At 42.6% G+C, this 19,547-nt stretch overlaps 1 protein-coding gene across 2 annotated transcripts in view; it reads right to left on the bottom strand.

Annotated features, from left to right (window-relative positions):
• LOC136440386 (glutamate receptor ionotropic, NMDA 2B-like) overlaps positions 1 to 19,547 on the bottom strand; it is a 31,377-nt gene continuing 11,830 nt past the window's right edge. Inside the window, exons 2-16 of one of the 2 annotated variants that reach the window (XM_066436408.1) lie at positions 14,640 to 15,235; positions 14,236 to 14,329; positions 13,705 to 13,910; positions 13,157 to 13,316; positions 9,031 to 9,175; positions 7,847 to 7,996; positions 7,111 to 7,331; positions 5,929 to 6,089; positions 5,640 to 5,756; positions 4,403 to 4,472; positions 3,934 to 4,051; positions 3,285 to 3,423; positions 2,807 to 2,918; positions 2,062 to 2,225; positions 1 to 1,738 (exon numbers count right to left, since the gene is read on the bottom strand). In XM_066436408.1, coding sequence (XP_066292505.1) covers positions 1,462 to 1,738; positions 2,062 to 2,225; positions 2,807 to 2,918; positions 3,285 to 3,423; positions 3,934 to 4,051; positions 4,403 to 4,472; positions 5,640 to 5,756; positions 5,929 to 6,089; positions 7,111 to 7,331; positions 7,847 to 7,996; positions 9,031 to 9,175; positions 13,157 to 13,316; positions 13,705 to 13,910; positions 14,236 to 14,329; positions 14,640 to 15,235 — 2,730 coding nt within the window. In that variant the 3' untranslated portion in view covers positions 1 to 1,461. The remainder of the gene's footprint in view (positions 1,739 to 2,061; positions 2,226 to 2,806; positions 2,919 to 3,284; positions 3,424 to 3,933; positions 4,052 to 4,402; positions 4,473 to 5,639; positions 5,757 to 5,928; positions 6,090 to 7,110; positions 7,332 to 7,846; positions 7,997 to 9,030; positions 9,176 to 13,156; positions 13,317 to 13,704; positions 13,911 to 14,235; positions 14,330 to 14,639; positions 15,236 to 19,547) is intronic. The other variant, XM_066436410.1, reaches the window with a different exon arrangement.

Below are 19,547 nucleotides of genomic sequence, written 5' to 3'. Positions count from 1 at the left end.
TATTTTATGAAAGACTTTTATTCCAGTTATATGTACATATGTCCTGTGAACCTACTTACAAAGTACATTGAAATGCATACATATAACACACCAACAGTCGAAAAATCCCACAACTCATTATATTGTCCATGACAATGAGTGGCATCTTCTGGACGATGCTATAGTAGTTTAGTGATTTGTGTAGAATTAGACTTACACTGAAGGTACAAGTGATATTCACGTGGATTGCTACGGTTCTTTTTATTTCTCTTTACTCGGAGAATGAGCATTACTCGGCCATGCATGACAGCCGCCAACCTTTCTGATACACGATGCGTTTCGAGCTGGTTTACCCATTTCACGAATGAGCTATGAGAAAGATAATGAGAAACTTCCTTTTTCAGTATTTCATGAGATTCCAAGGATATAAAGTACGATTGTAGACATGTAAGTTGTGCCTTGTATTCGATAAACATCACGTAACCAATGCGACACCGTAAGTAAAGATCTTTTATAATGTACATTTAGAAGTGAGTATCCAGCGTTTCATCACGTAAGATGATACCAGACTCCCCAGTGATGGATAGTGTTGTGTGATCTGGGCGTCAACTTCATAACAGGCAATAACCAAAGTGCAGACTACTAGATCACTACTTGATCCGTTTATTCTCTCAGTCTCGTGCAATCTCGGCGGCAATCCGGCATCACGTCGAGTGTAACTACAGCGTGCAGGTGGTTATAGGATTACGATGGTACCAGTTTTTATTACCAGCAAGAGGTTGCTGTTTCTCATCAGTGAAGTAATAACTCTTCGGCTCATATCGTTATGGATTATAAATGACTACTCCAGAAACGATCAAAGTGCGTATTTTGAACCATTGCAGCGACAAGACGTAGAGATGACGACTAACATTCCTCATAGCATGTATTAGTTACAACTCCGTAGTAATGCACTTCATCACCACATACACCTATACTGAATGATGTCCTACACTGCGATCAGCTTTACTACGAACAAATAAGTAAAAATACTTTCACTAAACAGGTCTGATGAAGAAGTCTCATCCTATGTGCTGTTCAGATATTTCTTCCAGCACACATTGCTCATCATTTGCAAATTTCTTTGTAATCATTGTGTTAAAATGAATGTCCAGTCCTTGGGACTTCTCAAGCGGCGCCAGTACGCGTATATTATGCATCAGAAACGTCGCGACATCGCCTTTTGTTGGTAGAGTACAGCATGGGATTTTGTAATTGAAGAAGCATCGCAGGTGTGATATGATATGTTTCTTTTCATTCCCGATGGCTTGCAAGTACATCACACATTTCAAGGGCACGAAACGCATAGCAGAGAGCACAACGAAGATTAATCCTCCTCGGTGTGTTGGGGATTCTTTGAAGCAGTAGACGTGTAAAGGTTTTCCACACTTCACAGCAAGGCTGATACAGCAATCTACGTGTTAGTGAGTCAATCGTGGTTATCTAATCACTCGGAAGAACCGAAGAACGCGATCTAGGTTCCTCCGCAGGCACTGCGTTGTCGCGGTGTTGTTCTAACAGAACATTACAAGATCCGGCAAGACTGTCGGAGTCAGGTATGACGTATAAGCCTTGTACTTCCGGTGTTAACTGCTCAGACGACTGACTTCCGCCGTTAGGAGGCAGCCGTGAGACCCGCTGTGTCTTAAGATTTTGAAGCCAAGATGTGATGTCAGTGAGCTGCTGTCGTTCTTGAGTTTCTTCCGCTGCATCTGAGTTTCTGAAGTGACAAATTGCATCTTGTCACATTTGCACAGGAAGAGATCAGATCAACAGGTTTAAAGACACAAAGTTATGTGGAACATTAAAGACTGGAATGGGATAGCTTGCGCTGTGGGTGTAACGTATGGGGGCTTTCAATACTGTTGGCACGAGCCGTGGCCACACATGTGTATATATATATTATATATATAGTTGCAGGACGAGGAAAATATTTTTATATTTTAGGACTTTGCCATTAGATTGATACTGTTGAAGAGCGCAGGGCCAAACTCATGCAAGTTATAGGATTTGTGAACTCTTAGAATCAGGAGCAACACTCACGCCTTCTTCCTAAGTTCCCGCTCGAGGTTGGTTACGTGAGACAAGGCGATGTCCAGCTGTTTGCGAGTCTCCTCCACCTCCCGTTCACATCCGGGACAGTTGCAGTTGGCTGGCCGGTCGCCATCATCGGCATCCTCGCGTGTCAACAAGGCATAGTGGAGTCTCTGTGGGTCAAACGGAGAGTGCAAGGTTATGACACATGATCACAGGGACAGGCTCCTATCAGAATAGAAGCATTAGTTGTTGATGGTAAGGTATAAGACTGCCTGATGCTTTACGTACAAGGCCATTCACGCATTTTTAGGTCAAGAGCTATAGTGTCGACAAGTACCGCAAACAAATTACCTCTTAGAATTAGTTCGGAAAGCAGAATACCCAATTGCTCTGCGCATGCGTACAGTAAGGTGCACTCGTTGGTAAAAGGTGTCTTGGCATCTACGCTACAAATGTTATTTCAAAGTCACCCCGTTGTGATTAAGAGCCACTCACCCGTTCTCCATTCCAATTACCTGTCACAACATCCATAGTTAATGTAGCACATACCGTAAAATTACTCCACGAACACAAAGTCGTACAGTAAACGTGTTTCTAGATTACAACTCTTCCCAAGTTTAATTCAATCAAATTTTTTGCAAATACATGTCCGGGATCTAATTGCAATTACACACAACACATATAATAATGATAAATACAATGATATCAAGGGCTATATCCAGTATTAGCAATCTAATTTAGATTTGCTCACCGAACTGATGACCTGCATGACGTTCTGCACACCCTGGTGTGACTTATAATGCCTCCGGACCAGCGGGCGGAACTTCCAGAAGAATATGTGCTCCATACCAAGAACGATGCAACTAGGAGAAAAGAAACACATTGCTAAAACTACCAGCTTGTGACGCTGAAGCACAGTAATGGATTTCACTCGAAACGTCCGGAAGTAAATCTCCGAATTTCATCCAGTTCTAGAGTTTGAATTGTCTTTATACATTGTTTACCCTGATGTCTAGCCTTCATAAACATACCAGCTTGTTTCTTCCTTTTTTATTTGCCTTGCCAATGAATATCATACATACTAACTGCAGTTAGTCAACATTTCATTAGTGCACATGTGTCTTACTTCGTACCATCAACTATATGATAAACAGGTCAATGTTTCTAAATGGCTCTAAACTAATTATCTGAAGTTGAACGATACGTCTTTCGGAAGGATCACAATGTACCTGAAGAGTATGGCGGCAATCAGGAGGAAGAAGCAACTCGCACAGTTCTCCACAGTGAGTTTACTGCTGGTCAGCTCGGAATTCTGCTTGTCCTTACAAGCACCAACAAACCACGAAGCTTTAAGATTCTGGAGGACTCCTGAAACACAGAAGAGGAGATTCTAAATGTTTTTATTTGTTTGAACCTTTGTTTATTCATGATAAGCTCAAATCGGCACCCAGGCCGCTTTTCATTGAGGTCATGAGGGAAGAGGTAAGGGTCAGATACAATATAGCAGAGATGCGCAGTCATTTGAGTCCTTAAGTTGTGGAACATTTGTGTAAATCTGTAAACATAATGAATAAATGTTGTAGAACATTTGTATAAATCTGTAGACATAAGGTAACGAGACATTGTTGACATTTTATCGGAATCTACTGACGCACAATCCATCATGATGTGCTCTGTTGCTGTCTAATAACGTCAAATGTTTAAAACCAAGTAATAAATCAGGGAAGATAACAGAATTATCTCAAGCAATATTTCAAGGTATAACAGAAACATGCATCCTTCATATGGCTTGCCAGCAAAAGTTATTTGAACGAAAGTGATGGTATACTATTAATGTGGCAGGTCCAATGTTTGACATATGGGGACAGCAAATCTTACCTTGCCCGGCGTATTGTAGGATTTTGATGTTAATCAAGTTGCGCCAGTAGGCTTGCTTCCCCTTTGGGAAGGCGACTCCGTACCCTGTTGTAGCGAATGTCTTCCCTACGGTTATAACCTGTGTGTAAGAGATGTGGTGTTACATGCTGATTTGTATTTAGGTATACAAGGCATGCATAACAATTCTTTAGTGGATGCTATTTGAAACGTCTGGCCGTTTCCAAAATCATATCCAGTTGCTTGGGTGCTATTATGCAAACTCGTTAGTTCTGCGCATTATTCTTTTGCGATGATTATCTGTCAGGTCAGCATTGGTAGCTCAAAACAAAGAAGCTATCATCTCCATCTGTCCTGAATGCTCATCTCATTAGATGCTGATAAAAATGGTAGAGGACAATCGGCCCTGAGCTGTTCTAATTAGTTCAATTGGTGTTTAATGAATCAGTCATTTTGATGAATTAATTTTCACCTGGCAGTCCTCGTCTCTTCCCTCAAGATACTCGAGCACGGCTGAGTCGTAGATGAAACCTCGAAGCCTCCTAATAGTGAAAAATAAACTTGTTAGTGTTCCATTCTGTTAATCTTTACTTCATATTGTTTTCGTCAAAGCTCTTTTGACTACTCGTTGGGGGGGGGGGGCAGAAGAGTTAGTTATTGGACCATCACCAGTATAATAGGTCTTTCGTCGACGACTAATTTTGCAGTACGCTTTGAGCTTATGATAATCGTCATCATTCCCTGACAAGTGTGTTTAGCGTACCTGCTATTTTTGGCAGCGAGCATTTACGGGTAATTGTCATCCCTTAGGAGGGAGTCATGAAATTACGACTCAATGACCTTCAAGAAATCAGATTTTGAATATGGTGTGCATGAACCAGGTCAGCTGCAATTATGTAAATCTTTACATCTAAAAGATCTTATAAGCCTACATTATAGATTGACCCTCAATATCATTCTGTGACATATAATACAATCACAAGTAACACAACACAGCATGGCAAATCTGTACTATCAGGAGCAGTCTTGCATCCCTACATGAGTTTATGTTAAAGATGTGAAGACTTTATTTCGTACCAACAGACATCAGAAATAGTTCGGATTCTTTAACAACATGAACGAGGGGAAGCAGTGATCAGTGAAGGGAGCTACAAAGAAAACACTATTGCCAATGACATGGTGGTGAGTTAAAGGAAAAACTAAGTGCATCTACATAGTTATGAAAGGTGTACAATAATTACAGCAAACTAAAATACTAACATAAATGCAACAACAGGCGACAATATTACAAACAGAGCTAAATCTGGCTGGACTAAGTTCTGACTTCTATTGGCTCGGTCGTTTTGCATGTAAATAATTAGCAAATCAGACATATAGTCACCAGCTATTGTATGCCATCCCGTGACATTCAGTAAAGTACTTGTAACTCTTTGAAATGATATATGGTGATGTCCACAGTAACACTCTACCATCCCTTAACCGTCACTCAAAAACGCCGATATCTGTAGTTTCTGCACCTGGCACGACGGGGGAGGAAAATGTCATCAGTCACATATTGACCCTACAGCTAGATGACAGAGGAAAACAGTTGACAAGAACGCAGGATGGACGATCTACTGTGAGGACTACAAGTACAAGCAGTGTGCACAGTCGGTAGGGTTTCACATGTACGGATGTGGGATTCGTGCTGTTTCGGTTCTCTTGCATACCCGTATTGAAGCTTGCTTTCCGTCTGTACCCTGCCAACCCCATCCGAATGCGTACTATTGCCTCCTTCCACCACGCCAAAACCGTCTGTTCTTGGCGAGTCTAGTGGCAAATAGAAACTGCAAACAACATTTACCATGATGAAAAAAACAGCTGATAACAAAGCTCAGACAGTTCCAGAAAGTACCACCTACAGGCTAGACAGTACTTGCCAAGAGTTACATGTAACTTCCCTAAGTACAATTTGAGCTACTGTTACCTGAAATACATGATGCACGTGTGCTAACTCACCCATCTTTAAGCGCAGCTAGAGCCGCTTCAGCATTAGGTTGGTTGTATCTCTTCATCCACTGGTACATGGAGGAGTATCTCTGTGCGATGTACTGCTCGGTACTGCTGGACTTCACTGTGCCGAATGTGAAGGGAGGTGACTGTAGATTCGGGTGCTGAAGCTGGAGAATACGGGAGGTGTACGGTCAGACAACTAAATCATATGTCACAAAGTGCGTGGTGGTTGCCTTTGGTCGTATGGTTAGAAAAACGTATTGAGACAAAGAGGAAAATACACCGTTATATCTGATGTCAGTGCGGCGGTATTTAGAATTGCACTTGGAATCAATGGAGATATGATGAAGATATCAATCAAACAAGAGGCCGACCAGCCAGAAGTCTCTGCCCATTACAACGCTCCACGGCCATAATTTCATTTATGACACCAGCACTACAAGGACTATAAAGGTTTGAAGGTTGCGACAGTTTACAAAATATCTTACAAACAGTTCGAAGTTAACGCATTTGAGAGACGGTTGGGCGCCGAACATGAATGTTCTTGAAAGTGCCCCATCATCAATTTATTTCCAGAAGAAGAATAGGCCCTTATCTGTAATCCAGCCTGCTACAAGGACACGATGAGGAAAACAAAAAGAATAGCCTCAATGGACAGAAATATATAAACGATAGAGTGGAAACGTACATCTGACTGAAAACGGTAAAACAGCCAATGGGCGTTAGTAAGAGTAGCGAACCATCTGGGAAAAGAATCTAATTATGTAACTGCATCAATATAAACCAATTGAAAACGGTTGCTTCCGGGGAGTTTATATTAGGTCAGCATATAGTGAATGCCTACAATGGAGTTCTTGAAAAGTTTTAGTTATATATCAGTTATCTTCAGTTGATACTTATTACTTCCGTTCTTCTTCTTATCAGTTGTTAATCTGTTTGTTATCATTTAGATGCTACAGTTATAACTTGTTATCTATTCTTTTGTTTTATCACCTTTAGTTACTAGCTTCTATAATACTACAAAATATGTAAAATGTTTCGTATACACCATATTGGTCTCAATCCCTTCCAGCACAATCAAATGTATCTTACTGAAATGTTACTTTATATTCTATAAATATATATGAATAAAACAATAATTAAGCAAAGGTTTACATTCTATCGCACTGATACTGTATGTGCTCTTACCAGATCATCCTCCAGGTCTCTGATTGGCGGATGAGACTGCTCCTGGATCATGAACACAGCGAGGTTGGCCGTGTAGCTGGCCAGGAAGATGGTGGCGAAGAACGCCCACACGCACACCATGAACTTGCTGGTCAGACCCTTGGGGTTGAACACCGGGACGGAGTTGTTGAAGAGAAGCGCCCACAACACCCAGACAGAGTCAAAGAACGTAAACGGTGTACCTGTGAACAAACAAAAGCAGGAGAAACGTATATACATGACTTGAAAATTGTAGAGACCAAGGACATTTCTTGTATTTCTTTAGGTCAATTCCAGTGTTGAAAAATGTTTGAATTCAGTTAATAGATAGACTACATCGGGTTCTTCTATCGTCAATGCCGGTAACTGTACATTGCATGTGTGCTCTGCCATGCAGCACGGGTCACTAGGAAACAAGAGCCGCCTATCGGGTGATATGCAAGCTGCATGGGTAACGCCCAATCCCAGATACATATTGAGCGATTGCTGTTAAGTACTCTCTTTCTGGAAGAAGACACTGAAAACACTAGTTCTGATATGATAATATGTAGTGTTTTCTACGATATATGATTATTATATATATAGATGTATAGATATATACATGCTCATCTGCACGTCCAATAATTGTAACTGGGTACATCTGCCATTGTCAGCTCATAGAACTAATCAAAGCGGTTTTTAGATAGGAAGACAATAATGCTTATCTGTTCCACAGTACCGGTAAAATCTGGCTGATCCGCCCGTAGTTTGCTGTTCGGCTGTAGGCTGAAGCCGTGGATCTGAATCCAGTCGAAAAAGAACACAGCCAGGGCAGAGATGACGACGAACCCGATTGACATCATCAACCAGAACGTCCAATCAAAAGGCTCTGGAAATACATCATCAAATCTTCATCATCATCATCATCATCATCATCATCATCATCATCATCATCATCATCATCATCATCATCATCATCATCATCATGGGTACCCCCAGATAACCCTGCGAGGGGCAAATTAGGAGGGGGGGGGGGTCCCAGGCTAAGACGGGCAGGCCTCCAGCCTGGCACGGTATGACTCAACAGTGGGAGCCAATACAACCGTGCCAGGCAGGGCGTTCCACTGGAGGATGGTGCGGGGGAAGAACGAATATTTGTATGTGTCTGTCCGGGCGTTGAGTGTTTTAGATTTAAGATGGTGCACCCCTGAGCTGATTTAAGTAGACTGTCGGCGTTTGTATTGATATGATTATTAACGAGTTTGTAGAAAAAGGTGAGGCGAGCGTTACTCCTACTTTCGGAGAGAAGGGGCCACTGCAGGTCATTGAGCATTTGTGTCACGCTGCTAGTCCGCCGGTAGTGATTCAGGGTCACACTGGACGGTCTCCACCGCCTGCATCCCTTTGGTGGTGTACGGCTCCCAAATCAAAGTCTATTGTGTCCAATGCAATAGCAACTGTACTGGTTGAGGTGTTAGGCTGTAGTTTCGTCATGGATGGGGCCTAGTGCCCGGCATACACATGTCATTTCACAAAATATGGTCGGCACGACGAATAGTAATGGGTCTAACACGCCTCCGTTAACAAAGGTAGATCTGTAAAGCGTATCAAACGGTACGAATCCAACAATATTTTCAACACTATGGCTATTAACAGGAACATCTTGTCAATAGTGTGAAAAAAAATTTATTGACAGGAACATACTTTCAATAGTGAAAAAAATATCAACATCCTGTCAATAGTGAAAAAAGTCATATTGAAAGGAACACCCGGCCTGCCAATAGAATAAGGAAATGTCTTATTAACATCCTGTTAATACTGTGGGAAAGATTTTATCAGCATCCTTTCAATAACCTTCAAAACGGTTCAAAATCGGTTATTTTTTATCTATCCAGGGGTTAAGATGCTATCAGTATTACACACCTAGAAACGCTGTGGGCGAGACAGAACCAGGTCTTTTCAGCACCATGAGCTTGTACCCGGTCTCCAGAAACGGTACAGAGAAGTCCACGGCAGTCATCCGTTCTTCTGTGGTCTTCAGGGACGACATGGCCAACTGAGCTTTTCCCTGAATACAAACATTAGGAAACTTTCAACAAACTAAGGTATCACATTCCAGGGGATATGAAGACTATGTAGTTTGACTAAAGCCCGTATTCTAATTTGCACTGTTCCGTCTAATCGGCAGTTCTAAACCTATCAATTGAATAGATATACTCTTTGTTCACAACCAAGTGTTTTATTCAACCATTGGCCGCATTCCTTTAGGGAAATTCTGACTGATTTACTATGCACTGCAGCTATAGGTTTAGCTGATGACAGATGTGGTCCCCAAAGTAAGCAGCGACACTTATAGCAAACAGAACCAGTCAGAATTGCCCTGGGGAAGGTGACAGATAGACGAACACTCACTCACTCACTCACTCTCTCCCATAGCTTAGTCAGCCGTCGGGGCAGCAAAGCGTTCAGTAAAGGTTCTCCACTGCTGGCGGTCTTCCGCCAGTCTGGCCATCTGGTTGGCTGAATGACCGCTCCACTCCTTTAGGTCTGTGATCCACGACCGACGGGGACGTCCCCGCGGCCGCGCACCCTCCGCTTTTCCCTGGAGAATTGTGTGTGAAAGTGTGCCTTTCGCCCTAGACACATGCCCAAACCACTGCAGTTTTTTCTTCTTAACTAAGGACAAGAAACTGTCAAGTGGGCCTTGCAGAGTGTGGATACGATCCTTGACTTCTTTGTTTGTGGTGTGTGATGTCCAGTGGACTCGTAGCAGTCTGCGATAACAGTTCATTTCAAACGCGTTGATTCTCTTCACTATTTCTGCATTTAGTGTCCACGACTCAGCGCCATACAGGAATATCGATAACACAAGGCAACGTAGTAGACGGATCTTTGTTGACATGGAGATGTTATGACTGGACCAAATGTGTTTGAGTTTTGACAGTGCAAGGGTTGACTTAGCAATCCTGACTTTCACCTCTTTGGCTGAACCACAGTCTTCTGTCTGGACAGAGCCAAGGTAAGTGAACTCACTGACTTGTTCCAGTTCTGTACCTCTCACTGTGACTTGGGCTGTGTTGTCTGACGGACCAGATACAAGGCACTTAGTCTTCTCAAGGCTTATCTCCATACCATACCTCCTGCTTGTGGAGTCCAGGCTGCTGGTCTGGAGTTGCTGATCCTCTTTCAAACCATCCAGGAAGTCTACATCATCAGCAAATTGAAGGTGAGTTATCATGCGTCCTGAAAGTTTGATGGGTGACACCTTTGGTGCTAGGGCTTCTCTCATAATGTTCTCCAGAAATATGTTGCAGAGTGTAGGCGAAAGGAGACAACCCTGGCGAACTCCCACTGACGTAGGGAAACACTCGCTGAACTCTCCCCCTGTCATGACCATGCTTCGTGATGACTTGTACAGTGCTTCTATGGAGTTCACAATCCCCCTGCTAATGTTGAACCGGCGCATCACTGCCCACAGACCGTCCTGCCATACTCTGTCAAAACACTTCTTGTAGTCAACGAAAGTGTGGTACACCGGTTTCCCAAGCTCTCTGTACTTCTCACAGATCAGGCGAAGGTTGAAGATCTGTTCGGCACAGGACCTGCCCTTCCTGAATCCAGCTTGTTCTTCAGAAAGTATCTGCTCGGCCTGTGGCTGGAGCCGGTTCAAAATGACTTTCAGGAGAATTTTACTTGGGTGCGAGATCAGGCTTATGGTACGATAGTTCGAGCATTTCTTTAGGTTGCCCTTCTTTGGGAGGGGGATAACTACGGAAGTTGTCCAGGCCTCGGGCCACTTGCCAGTTTTAAATACATGGTTACAGATCCTTGTATACAGTTTGGCAACTGTCTCTCCTCCTGCTTTGATAAGTTCTGCTGGCACATTGTCTATACCAGGTGACTTTCCCAGTTTTAAGGCTTTGATTGCTGCTACAACCTCTGACTCAAGAATGTCTGGAGTGTCATCTTCTTGCAGTTGACAGGTTGTTGATTTTAATTTTTCCAGTACCTCTACTTCTGCTGTCAGTTGGTAGTTGTACAGTTCTTGACAGTAGGTCTTCCAGCGTCTTAAGATGTCTGGCTTTGTAGTTAGCAAGTTGCCATCATCATCTTCAATGCACGTAGTCTGGTTACATTTCTTCTGGGAGAGTGACTTTATTGTGTTGAATGCCTGCTTCGTATTGTTGTTTCGTATTCCAGCTTCGACCCTCTTGCATTCTTGTTGTATCCACTCTTCCTTCGCAACCTTGATGGCCTGTTTTACTTCCCGGTTTGCTTTTTGGTATTCCCTGTTTTTCTGTCGAGTTCTAAACCTGTCCCCTTTCTTTCTCCTTCTTTCGTCACACTTCTGAAGTACCTCTTCATTAATCCATGGATGTTTTGTTCGCCTTGCTTTCCCCAGTGTGGATTCGGCAGCAGCCTTCAGATGTGTCTCTACCTCTGTTGCTAAGTTGTCGTCCTCTATGGTGTTGCCCGCCACTAGAGGTGCAAGCCTATGTTCAATCTCAGCTAGGTATGCAGCAAGAATGCTGGACTCCTTGAGTTTTTCTACATTGTATTGGATTCTTCCGTTATCTCTTTTCCTTGGTGTTTTCAAACGTACATCCAGTGTTGTCATTACTAGGTCGTGGTCACTCCCAACGTCTGCGCCTGGGAAAGTGCGAGTTCTTGCTAGGTTTAGACAAGACACATGTTTTTTCCCGATAAGGATGTAGTCGATCATGTTATGCGTCCTGCCATCTGGTGAGTGCCAGGTTGCTTTCCTGCTAAGTTTGTGTTGCGAGAAGGTGTTAGCGACGGCTAACGTATGGTACCTGGCAAACTCTAACAGCCGAATTCCCCTGTCGTTTGTCTTTCCCAAACCATGTTTACCAACAGTACCATGCCAATCCTTGTGAGCATCAGTCCCTATTTTAGCATTCCAGTCTCCAAGCAGTATAGTTATGTCCTTCTTCGGCACTCTTTGCATGACAGTTGTAAGGTCGTCATAAAAATCATCTAGATCATTATCAGAAGCTTCGGTTGTTGGTGCATATGCCTGAATTACTGTAATGTTAAAAGGTTTGGCATTCAAGCGAAGAGACATCAAACGACTTGAAACTGGTTGGTACTCACTGACTGCAGTCCTCGCTCGTTTGTGCACCAATATCGCCGTACCTTGTTTGTGTAGACGTTCATGACCACTATAGTAGAGCATGTGACCTTCATCTGTATTCATTTCCCCAGTACCGGTCAGTCTTGCTTCCGCAATGCCCAGAATATCCCACGAGTAATTCTTGAGCTCATGCTCCAACTGTTGTATTTTTCCTTGAGCACTTAGTGTTCTAACATTCCACGTTCCAATTCCCAAACTGTTCCTACGTAGCTGTAGTTTCCTTCCGGTAGCGGATTGTGCGCCTTCACTCTGGCTGCCAGTAGTGGTCTTCCCTCGATTGATCACCATGCTGACTCAACAGGCTATAAGGTGTTCCCTGGTGGTGCCTATCTCCTCTCCAAGGCTGCGAGGCTTGAGGTCACGATAATGATGTAGATGAATGTCCAAATAAAAGTAAACCGTTTGTAAACTCAAAATGAAAAGCATCGGTTCCACTCCCCAAGCACAACTATGGGGTGGGAGGGGGGTGGCATGAGGTGGACACTGTTCTTGAAAAACTATTTCTATCTAACAAAACCAAAAATGAAAAATGAACATAGGAATACTTTAAACCCTGTCTAAGGTTTACATTAACAAAAGTACAGGCCTTCTGGGGCTGCCCTGGCTGAGGATTACACGGATGGCATCCTCACTCCAGGACACTCCCCAAGATGGCATCCATTCTTGTTGGTGACCTCTGACCTCATTGTTCAAATTGGAGACAAAAATGTACAGAGTAGACTTGAACCTGTTATGGTTTAGATTTTCCTTAGATAGACGAACAGTCGGTTGAATAAATCACTTGGTTGTGTACAAATAGTCTTTTTTTAAGGGGCTCACCAACCTGATAAAACTATTCACGGATTTATCAATGTTATGAATAGCGTTTTGGCTACTATGTTTCTGTTGTAATACCTGTATGAGGTCCTGTACCATCCCGTTCCACCGACCTCGCTGATAGGCGCCAAAGTTGTTATCTTCCACCAGATACAGCGTGTATTCGAACCACACGTCACGTGACAGCCTCTCCAACAGATCCACACAGAACCCAGCACAGCACTTAATCAGTGTGTCACTGCGAAGAGGAACAATCCACAGCGCATAGTCGATAAATGTACGCAGAAAAGCTCTATAGATTAGACATTTTGTACCCTATGTTTACGTATCAGTGTATCACTCTGTGATTAGCATCCGGGCATTAGTTTACAAATAAAGAAAGATGCCAATACAAATCCTCCTAGTTGAATTCATTTTGAGAATGAAATGTTCATAAGTCCATGCTATTGCTACGACATTTTATTTTGGATCCAGCGGTATCAAAAATGACAGAAAACGTCCTCTTCAGGATCTCACTTTGTACGAACAAAAAATCCATCTTACTAATTTGCCGACGTCTCAGAGACGGAAACGATAACACCTTATTGAAGTTGCCCACTAAACCGTGATATAGTTCTTTTACTCACTTTCCTACTTTCTTCTCGCATTGTATCCCCTTCAGGCATTTGCCCATGGTTTCGTCGATCTCTCCGACAAACACAAAGGGGTGTTCCTCGATGGTGACCACCCTGAGGGACCGGGGGTTGGACATGCCGCTCGGCGGGTTGAACCTCTCGCCAGGCCACACGATCACGTTCAGGTCCACATCCCGGGTCTCGTGCCAGGTTCCCACCTTCACATGTGTTACATGAGGGAACGCGTTCATGAGAAAACTACGAGTAAAACAACTTTCTTGCATTGGACAACTCGGTTGCCTCGTCTCCAAGATACAAAAGAAATCTTATCAAGATTCTTATCTATCATGACAGCATTATATGTTATATGTGCATGAACAAATAAGCTGGTTCATCTGAATAAAAGAGGAACGACTATTTGCCTGTGTAATGTGACGTAGCATGTGGGCCGAATAACACCACCATGCGACTCAGAAGAACATAACAGTGAAGCTGTGTAGCCACTAGCCACCATGCGATTCGTAATTGTATAGCAGTGTCTACCTGGTTCCACTTCCTGTCCTTCCCGATGTTCAGGATATGAAACGTCGGTAATTTTACAAATCCGTTCTGGCTGAAAAACCTTCCCCGCAAGCTCCTTGGAAGAGAAGGAAGTGGTTAGTCAGCAGGAAGCAATTGCTTAATTCAATAAACCGTAACCCCCATGCTGTTAACCTGACGGCAACGTGGTTGCAGTGAAAATATTAATCGCTAGGTGTCCTTCAAGAGCGGTAATGTTTTTGGCATTTTGTAGCATGACATGGACAGTGCATCTATGAAACAGAACAAACAATTGACTCATATATTGGTTGTTATCAGTGCAACGTCAGTTTGCTACTGCACAACTATGTAAACACTAGGTAACACTCCGTTTGAAGAATTCCATAAAAAAAACGGAAAAGGATTACCTGAGAATCTGCCTGCCAGACTCAACATGTCCTTCTGTCGTATTCCAGCAGGTGGCGCTGTCCCTTGTGTTGATGACATGACCGCTACTGATCACATGCTGAACAGTGCTGCCCAGCGAATCAAGTGCAAACTGGACCCTCAAAACATCATCCCACCTATGTTCATACGCAAGAGCTATCAAACCTACGGGAAAGTTCCGCGGGGCAAACGATCCGTCCACAAGGTCTCTTCTCGTTGTCAGTACTATAATCCACACGTAGTTGTTACTGGTCAAACCCAATCTGCTAGCGTAAAAGAATATTCTGCTTGCTTCTCTCTCAGAACAAAACATCACGATCACTCTCTCTTTGATATCCAGAATAGTCCGGAACAATGATCTGCCGAAGTCGATGTAAACAGGCGTCATGGCGAAGTTGGAATCCGGGCCGAGGTCGCCGAGGTACTCCTGCATGGCCTTGACGTACGCGATGGACCTGTGCGTTCTGGTGGCGACCACGGCGAAGTTGTTCCAGTTGTAGTTGTGCAGGAAGCCGACTATGGCCCCGCATTCCTGTCTACGGGACACGCCGTAATTCAGCATCATCACTCCCAGGTCCTAAGCAATGAAGAAGAAATAAAGGAAATATCATATGTGTTAATATTTCACCTACAAGTAATTGCAATACGAGTAAAGCATTATTAGTGTCAAAGAATACACATGTCGACATTTGCTTTTCGCTTTGTTGAGTTAATAGAGCGTCTACGAGAAGTACGGTGGAGTCTATTTTTATTTGTATTTTTAACGTTACATTGGAATTTTAACAACTATGCGCAAAATGACCATTACATGTTATCTTACGACGTCAACGCACAGTGTGACTCCATCGAGAATTTTTTATAAAAATCAGCCGCATGAACAATAAATGACTTGTAGCGTCGACATTTTTTTTATATTAGTACCATGAAGCCTCGTTATTCTGGCTTGCTGCCATTATTGCTTTATTTCATGCTGAGGTTATAGTACAAACTTCAGTTTCGAAACGTTTTTTATGGTCTTATCTGCAGTGAATGCCCTACAAAAGAGATTATCAAAACATTGCTTATACGCTGTCCTTGGTTAGTATAGTGTAATCCTTACGATGCAGATAAAAGACGCCCGTTTGCTACCATCCTACATAACCTGCACATTAATATTTTATACATCCCCCCGCAAAAGATCTCATAGATTACAACGAATAACATGGATTCCAGCTCGCAGTGTCATATTCTGGGCACATGAATGTTTTAGTTACAGGGCCAACCTTTCCCTTTATTCCGTTGATCTATTGTCCCCGATCTGCCATTTGTTTTGATTAAACTCGGTACTACAGGCGACGTCAGCAGTCTTGTTCAATAAACCGAATTATGGGCAATGGGGCGTGTGATTTGTTGTAAGTCATTCTATGTCTCCGCTTAGACGCAAATTCATTTGTCACGACGCATTTTCGCAGACGTAAAAGCGTGCTATTACATGTGCTAGTATTAGAGCTGACTTTTTTGCATAATAAAAAGTAGAGTGGATTCATTCCACACTGATCTAACCGACATTTTTCGCACCGCAGTCATCCCTCAGTACATCTGGAGCCGCATAGTTCCCGTTTAGAACTTTTATTCAGCCTGTCACCCAGAGATGTTTCGCTGTGTATCTTCTTCAGCGGCTAGAGTCCTTGACATCTTTCCAGTGAAGATCGCCCTGGTATTCTGATGCCTTAAAAAGGAGGTTGTGTCCTGACCAAAATGGACTAAAATGTCTGACATATTGATATTTTTGTGGTCATCGTGAGATAATGACTATTTTAAAATCAATGCACTTTCCTTCTTTCCTTAAACATGCCGCTCACAGGAAAGTGTTACAGTATTTCAAAATAACGGGAACATTTCGCCACAGGAAACGATTATGACACAAGGACCCCATTCCGCAACATACGACCTGTAACGAGGCGGACTATTGCAGGGGCCATCGCCGAGGTGATGGAGTGAGATAAAGGTGGCAATAAAACAACCATTAGAACCTCCTCGTGCGGCCATTTTCTGCACAATCGATACAACAAAGCACCTTCAACGATAAAAGTGAGTACCCTCAAAAAACCTCCTTGTCCGGGAAAAGTTTTGTAGAGTAATGAGTTCAAAGATCTTCTACAAAGTGTAGGTACTTTGAATAGTAGCCGCGCTATCGAGTGTATCTGGGCAGTGCGAAGATTTTGTAATGACCTATTTATATGGACTGATTAAGTAGATCAAATCAATAGAATAGTGCCTTTGGTGATCAAACAAATTGCCCACTTTCGTACACGAAAGTTGTGGGTGGAGTGTATGCGGAAGATGATGTTTAAAATATGAAGTTTGTACGGATTAGCCATCACACAAGTTTTTGTCAACGGTTACGTTTTGAAATGTTTGTACAAAGAAACGATATGAAAAAGCGCTCTCATTGGTGGAATTGAAATGCCTGCCATCTGTGGAAGCGTTATCACAGTATATCCCGCTTTCTTACTCAAGGAAGACTTCAGTCAATTGGAATGTGTGGTTATTCATAAACATGCAAATTAAAATTACTTCGGACATTCATAAGATTTTGGTAAAGACAGATTTGTCTATCTCATATTACCCTCTCAACTCAAGTGACACATATGCCATGGCGGTATCATTGTTCACTTCACGTTGCAAAACCACGTCCATTCAGTGGCCAAAAAAGCATCTTGGACTTGAATAAAAAATTGTCATTATCAATTTGATTTATGCCGTCATCGGAACGATACTTATATATGCCTCCATTGGACGACTTCAAGTGTCAACTTATCCATTGTGCATCCTGTCAATACGCATGAAAAATCATAAAGCCAAAACTGAACATAATCAGCACAGTTCCTCGGTCATCGTCTTGAAACAAACAGCTTGCTACACAAATACTCTTAATTAATCTAAACCGCTTACATGTACAGATATTTGGTATTGGACACCTCCCGGATACAATCTACACTATTTCCTTTCGGCGACCCGGTAACCCTGTAATTTAATCTCCCGTCCGGAAGGTTCCGTACAAGTCCCTGGAGTAATGATCGCGGTCGGCTCGTGCTGATGGCAATAAATGAACAACATGCAAAAGTGGGTCAGGCCATTTGAGAAATTGGGTATCGAATGTTGGTGTTGGCAGAGAGAGTTGATAGATCGGATGAGGCGATACAGATCCACTGATGTGCCCTTTTGCTATTGAAAGGAAATGAGGCTTTCAAAATTGGTAGGAGGAATGATAGAACATCATAAGAGCACATATTAATTAAGTTTATGATTAAGTTTATTCCAAATACATGCCCGTAGGCTTATTACAAGTACATTTAACATAGATATGATAATGGTAAATACAATAATATTAGGTCTAGTTGCTACAGTATACAATACACTCTAAAATATACATCGAGCTAGTTTTCAGGCAGATATGTGGGCTTCTGTGTTTTCTCATGGTCAGGAATAGTGAGAAAGTAATAATGTAGAAGATACTATAAACCGTGTACACTTTGTTACCACCATTTTAATCGAAATGTATAGTGTTATTCAACCGTTAAAGGACAGATCATCTATTAGCAGTCTGGTTGTATGGAAAGTTCACATACATCGAGGATAGGATTGAAGAAGGAGTTGAGCATTCTTACAAAATGAGATCTTGGCTAGACATCAACACTAGCAACTATAAGTATGGACGATAGACATGACGCCTGGCGCGCTCACTTTTGCCTGACAGACGTCTGAATGCATTTGAGCGTCGCTACCAGTCACCAATAAGGAGATAATGTGCATTAAGGGTTCGCCGCTTTTTCATCATAACTGTTTGCTAATGAAGAAGGGTCTATGCTTCATTTTATTGCATCACATTGCTGGTAAACTGCCACGTGATATAACATGGTACTGGTAAAGTTGGCGAGTACAGGCGGCGTTGTGAAATGATAGGTTTGAAGTCGCTCGCCGACGCGTACGCACCCCTGATCCTTTGGAGAAGTGGGGGCAGATTCTCTATTCTCTATTCTGTGATTTAGATTAAAACATTCCTTAAACATGGGGCAATGACTTTTCCCCGAAATTCTCAATCCTTCCGGGTATTTTGCACTTCTTGGTTTGGAACTACTGTGACTAAGCTGGAGTTAGAAATCCTAATCTAGAACCATGAGGTTTAACACCACTAGTAATATTGCAACGTTTCCATTATCAATTGCTGATAGTATCACGTATTGCATGAAATCTTTACGCATACGTACCATGCAGGCTATATATAACACATACTTTTCAGTATTTAAGTTTACTTAATTATCATAGTTCGTCTTCAATGATGTTCCTTATACATTGAAGTAACGAAGAGCATGCAATGATGTCACAAGTTATACATAATTGATAGAGCTCACTAAAGCAAATTTGTAAATAAAAATGAATATAGCCCATGTAGGGTAAAGAATGTATTAGAGCCATGGCCCGGATGGAGGGATGTATGTGTGCGCAGCTTTGGTTCATTAGCTCGGACTCCACCCAAACACCACGTGAGGCTATAGTTCAGGTCCCCAGTGGTGATAGTTAGTGCAGGGATCTGCCCACGTTAGTATGCGTCTATTAGCGATAACCTACCGGGCCCTTTCACGCCACGCTGCCCCGTCAGATCGCTGTACGGAACATTACCGCTAATGTCCCCTGCTGCAGGAGAACGCGCCAATACCTCAGCCCAATTCCATATCTAACACTAGCTCTACAACACTGAGAGCAATACCCTCTTAGGGGCGTAGGGTCCAAAGCTAGCATTATTGATCTTGACTCCAATACCAATACATGTAATAAGACTTTAAAAAACAAAGTCCAGTGATCTATTGACATAGTTTTAGTTACTTAAAGCAGCTGATAAATAGCTC

The sequence above is a fragment of the Branchiostoma lanceolatum genome, chromosome 8 (assembly GCF_035083965.1).
Source record: "Branchiostoma lanceolatum isolate klBraLanc5 chromosome 8, klBraLanc5.hap2, whole genome shotgun sequence".
In the NCBI taxonomy this organism is placed as follows: Eukaryota; Metazoa; Chordata; class Leptocardii; order Amphioxiformes; family Branchiostomatidae; genus Branchiostoma; species Branchiostoma lanceolatum.
The sequence above is the reverse complement of the archived record's forward strand: the minus strand, read 5'-3'. Positions and strand labels throughout refer to the sequence as shown.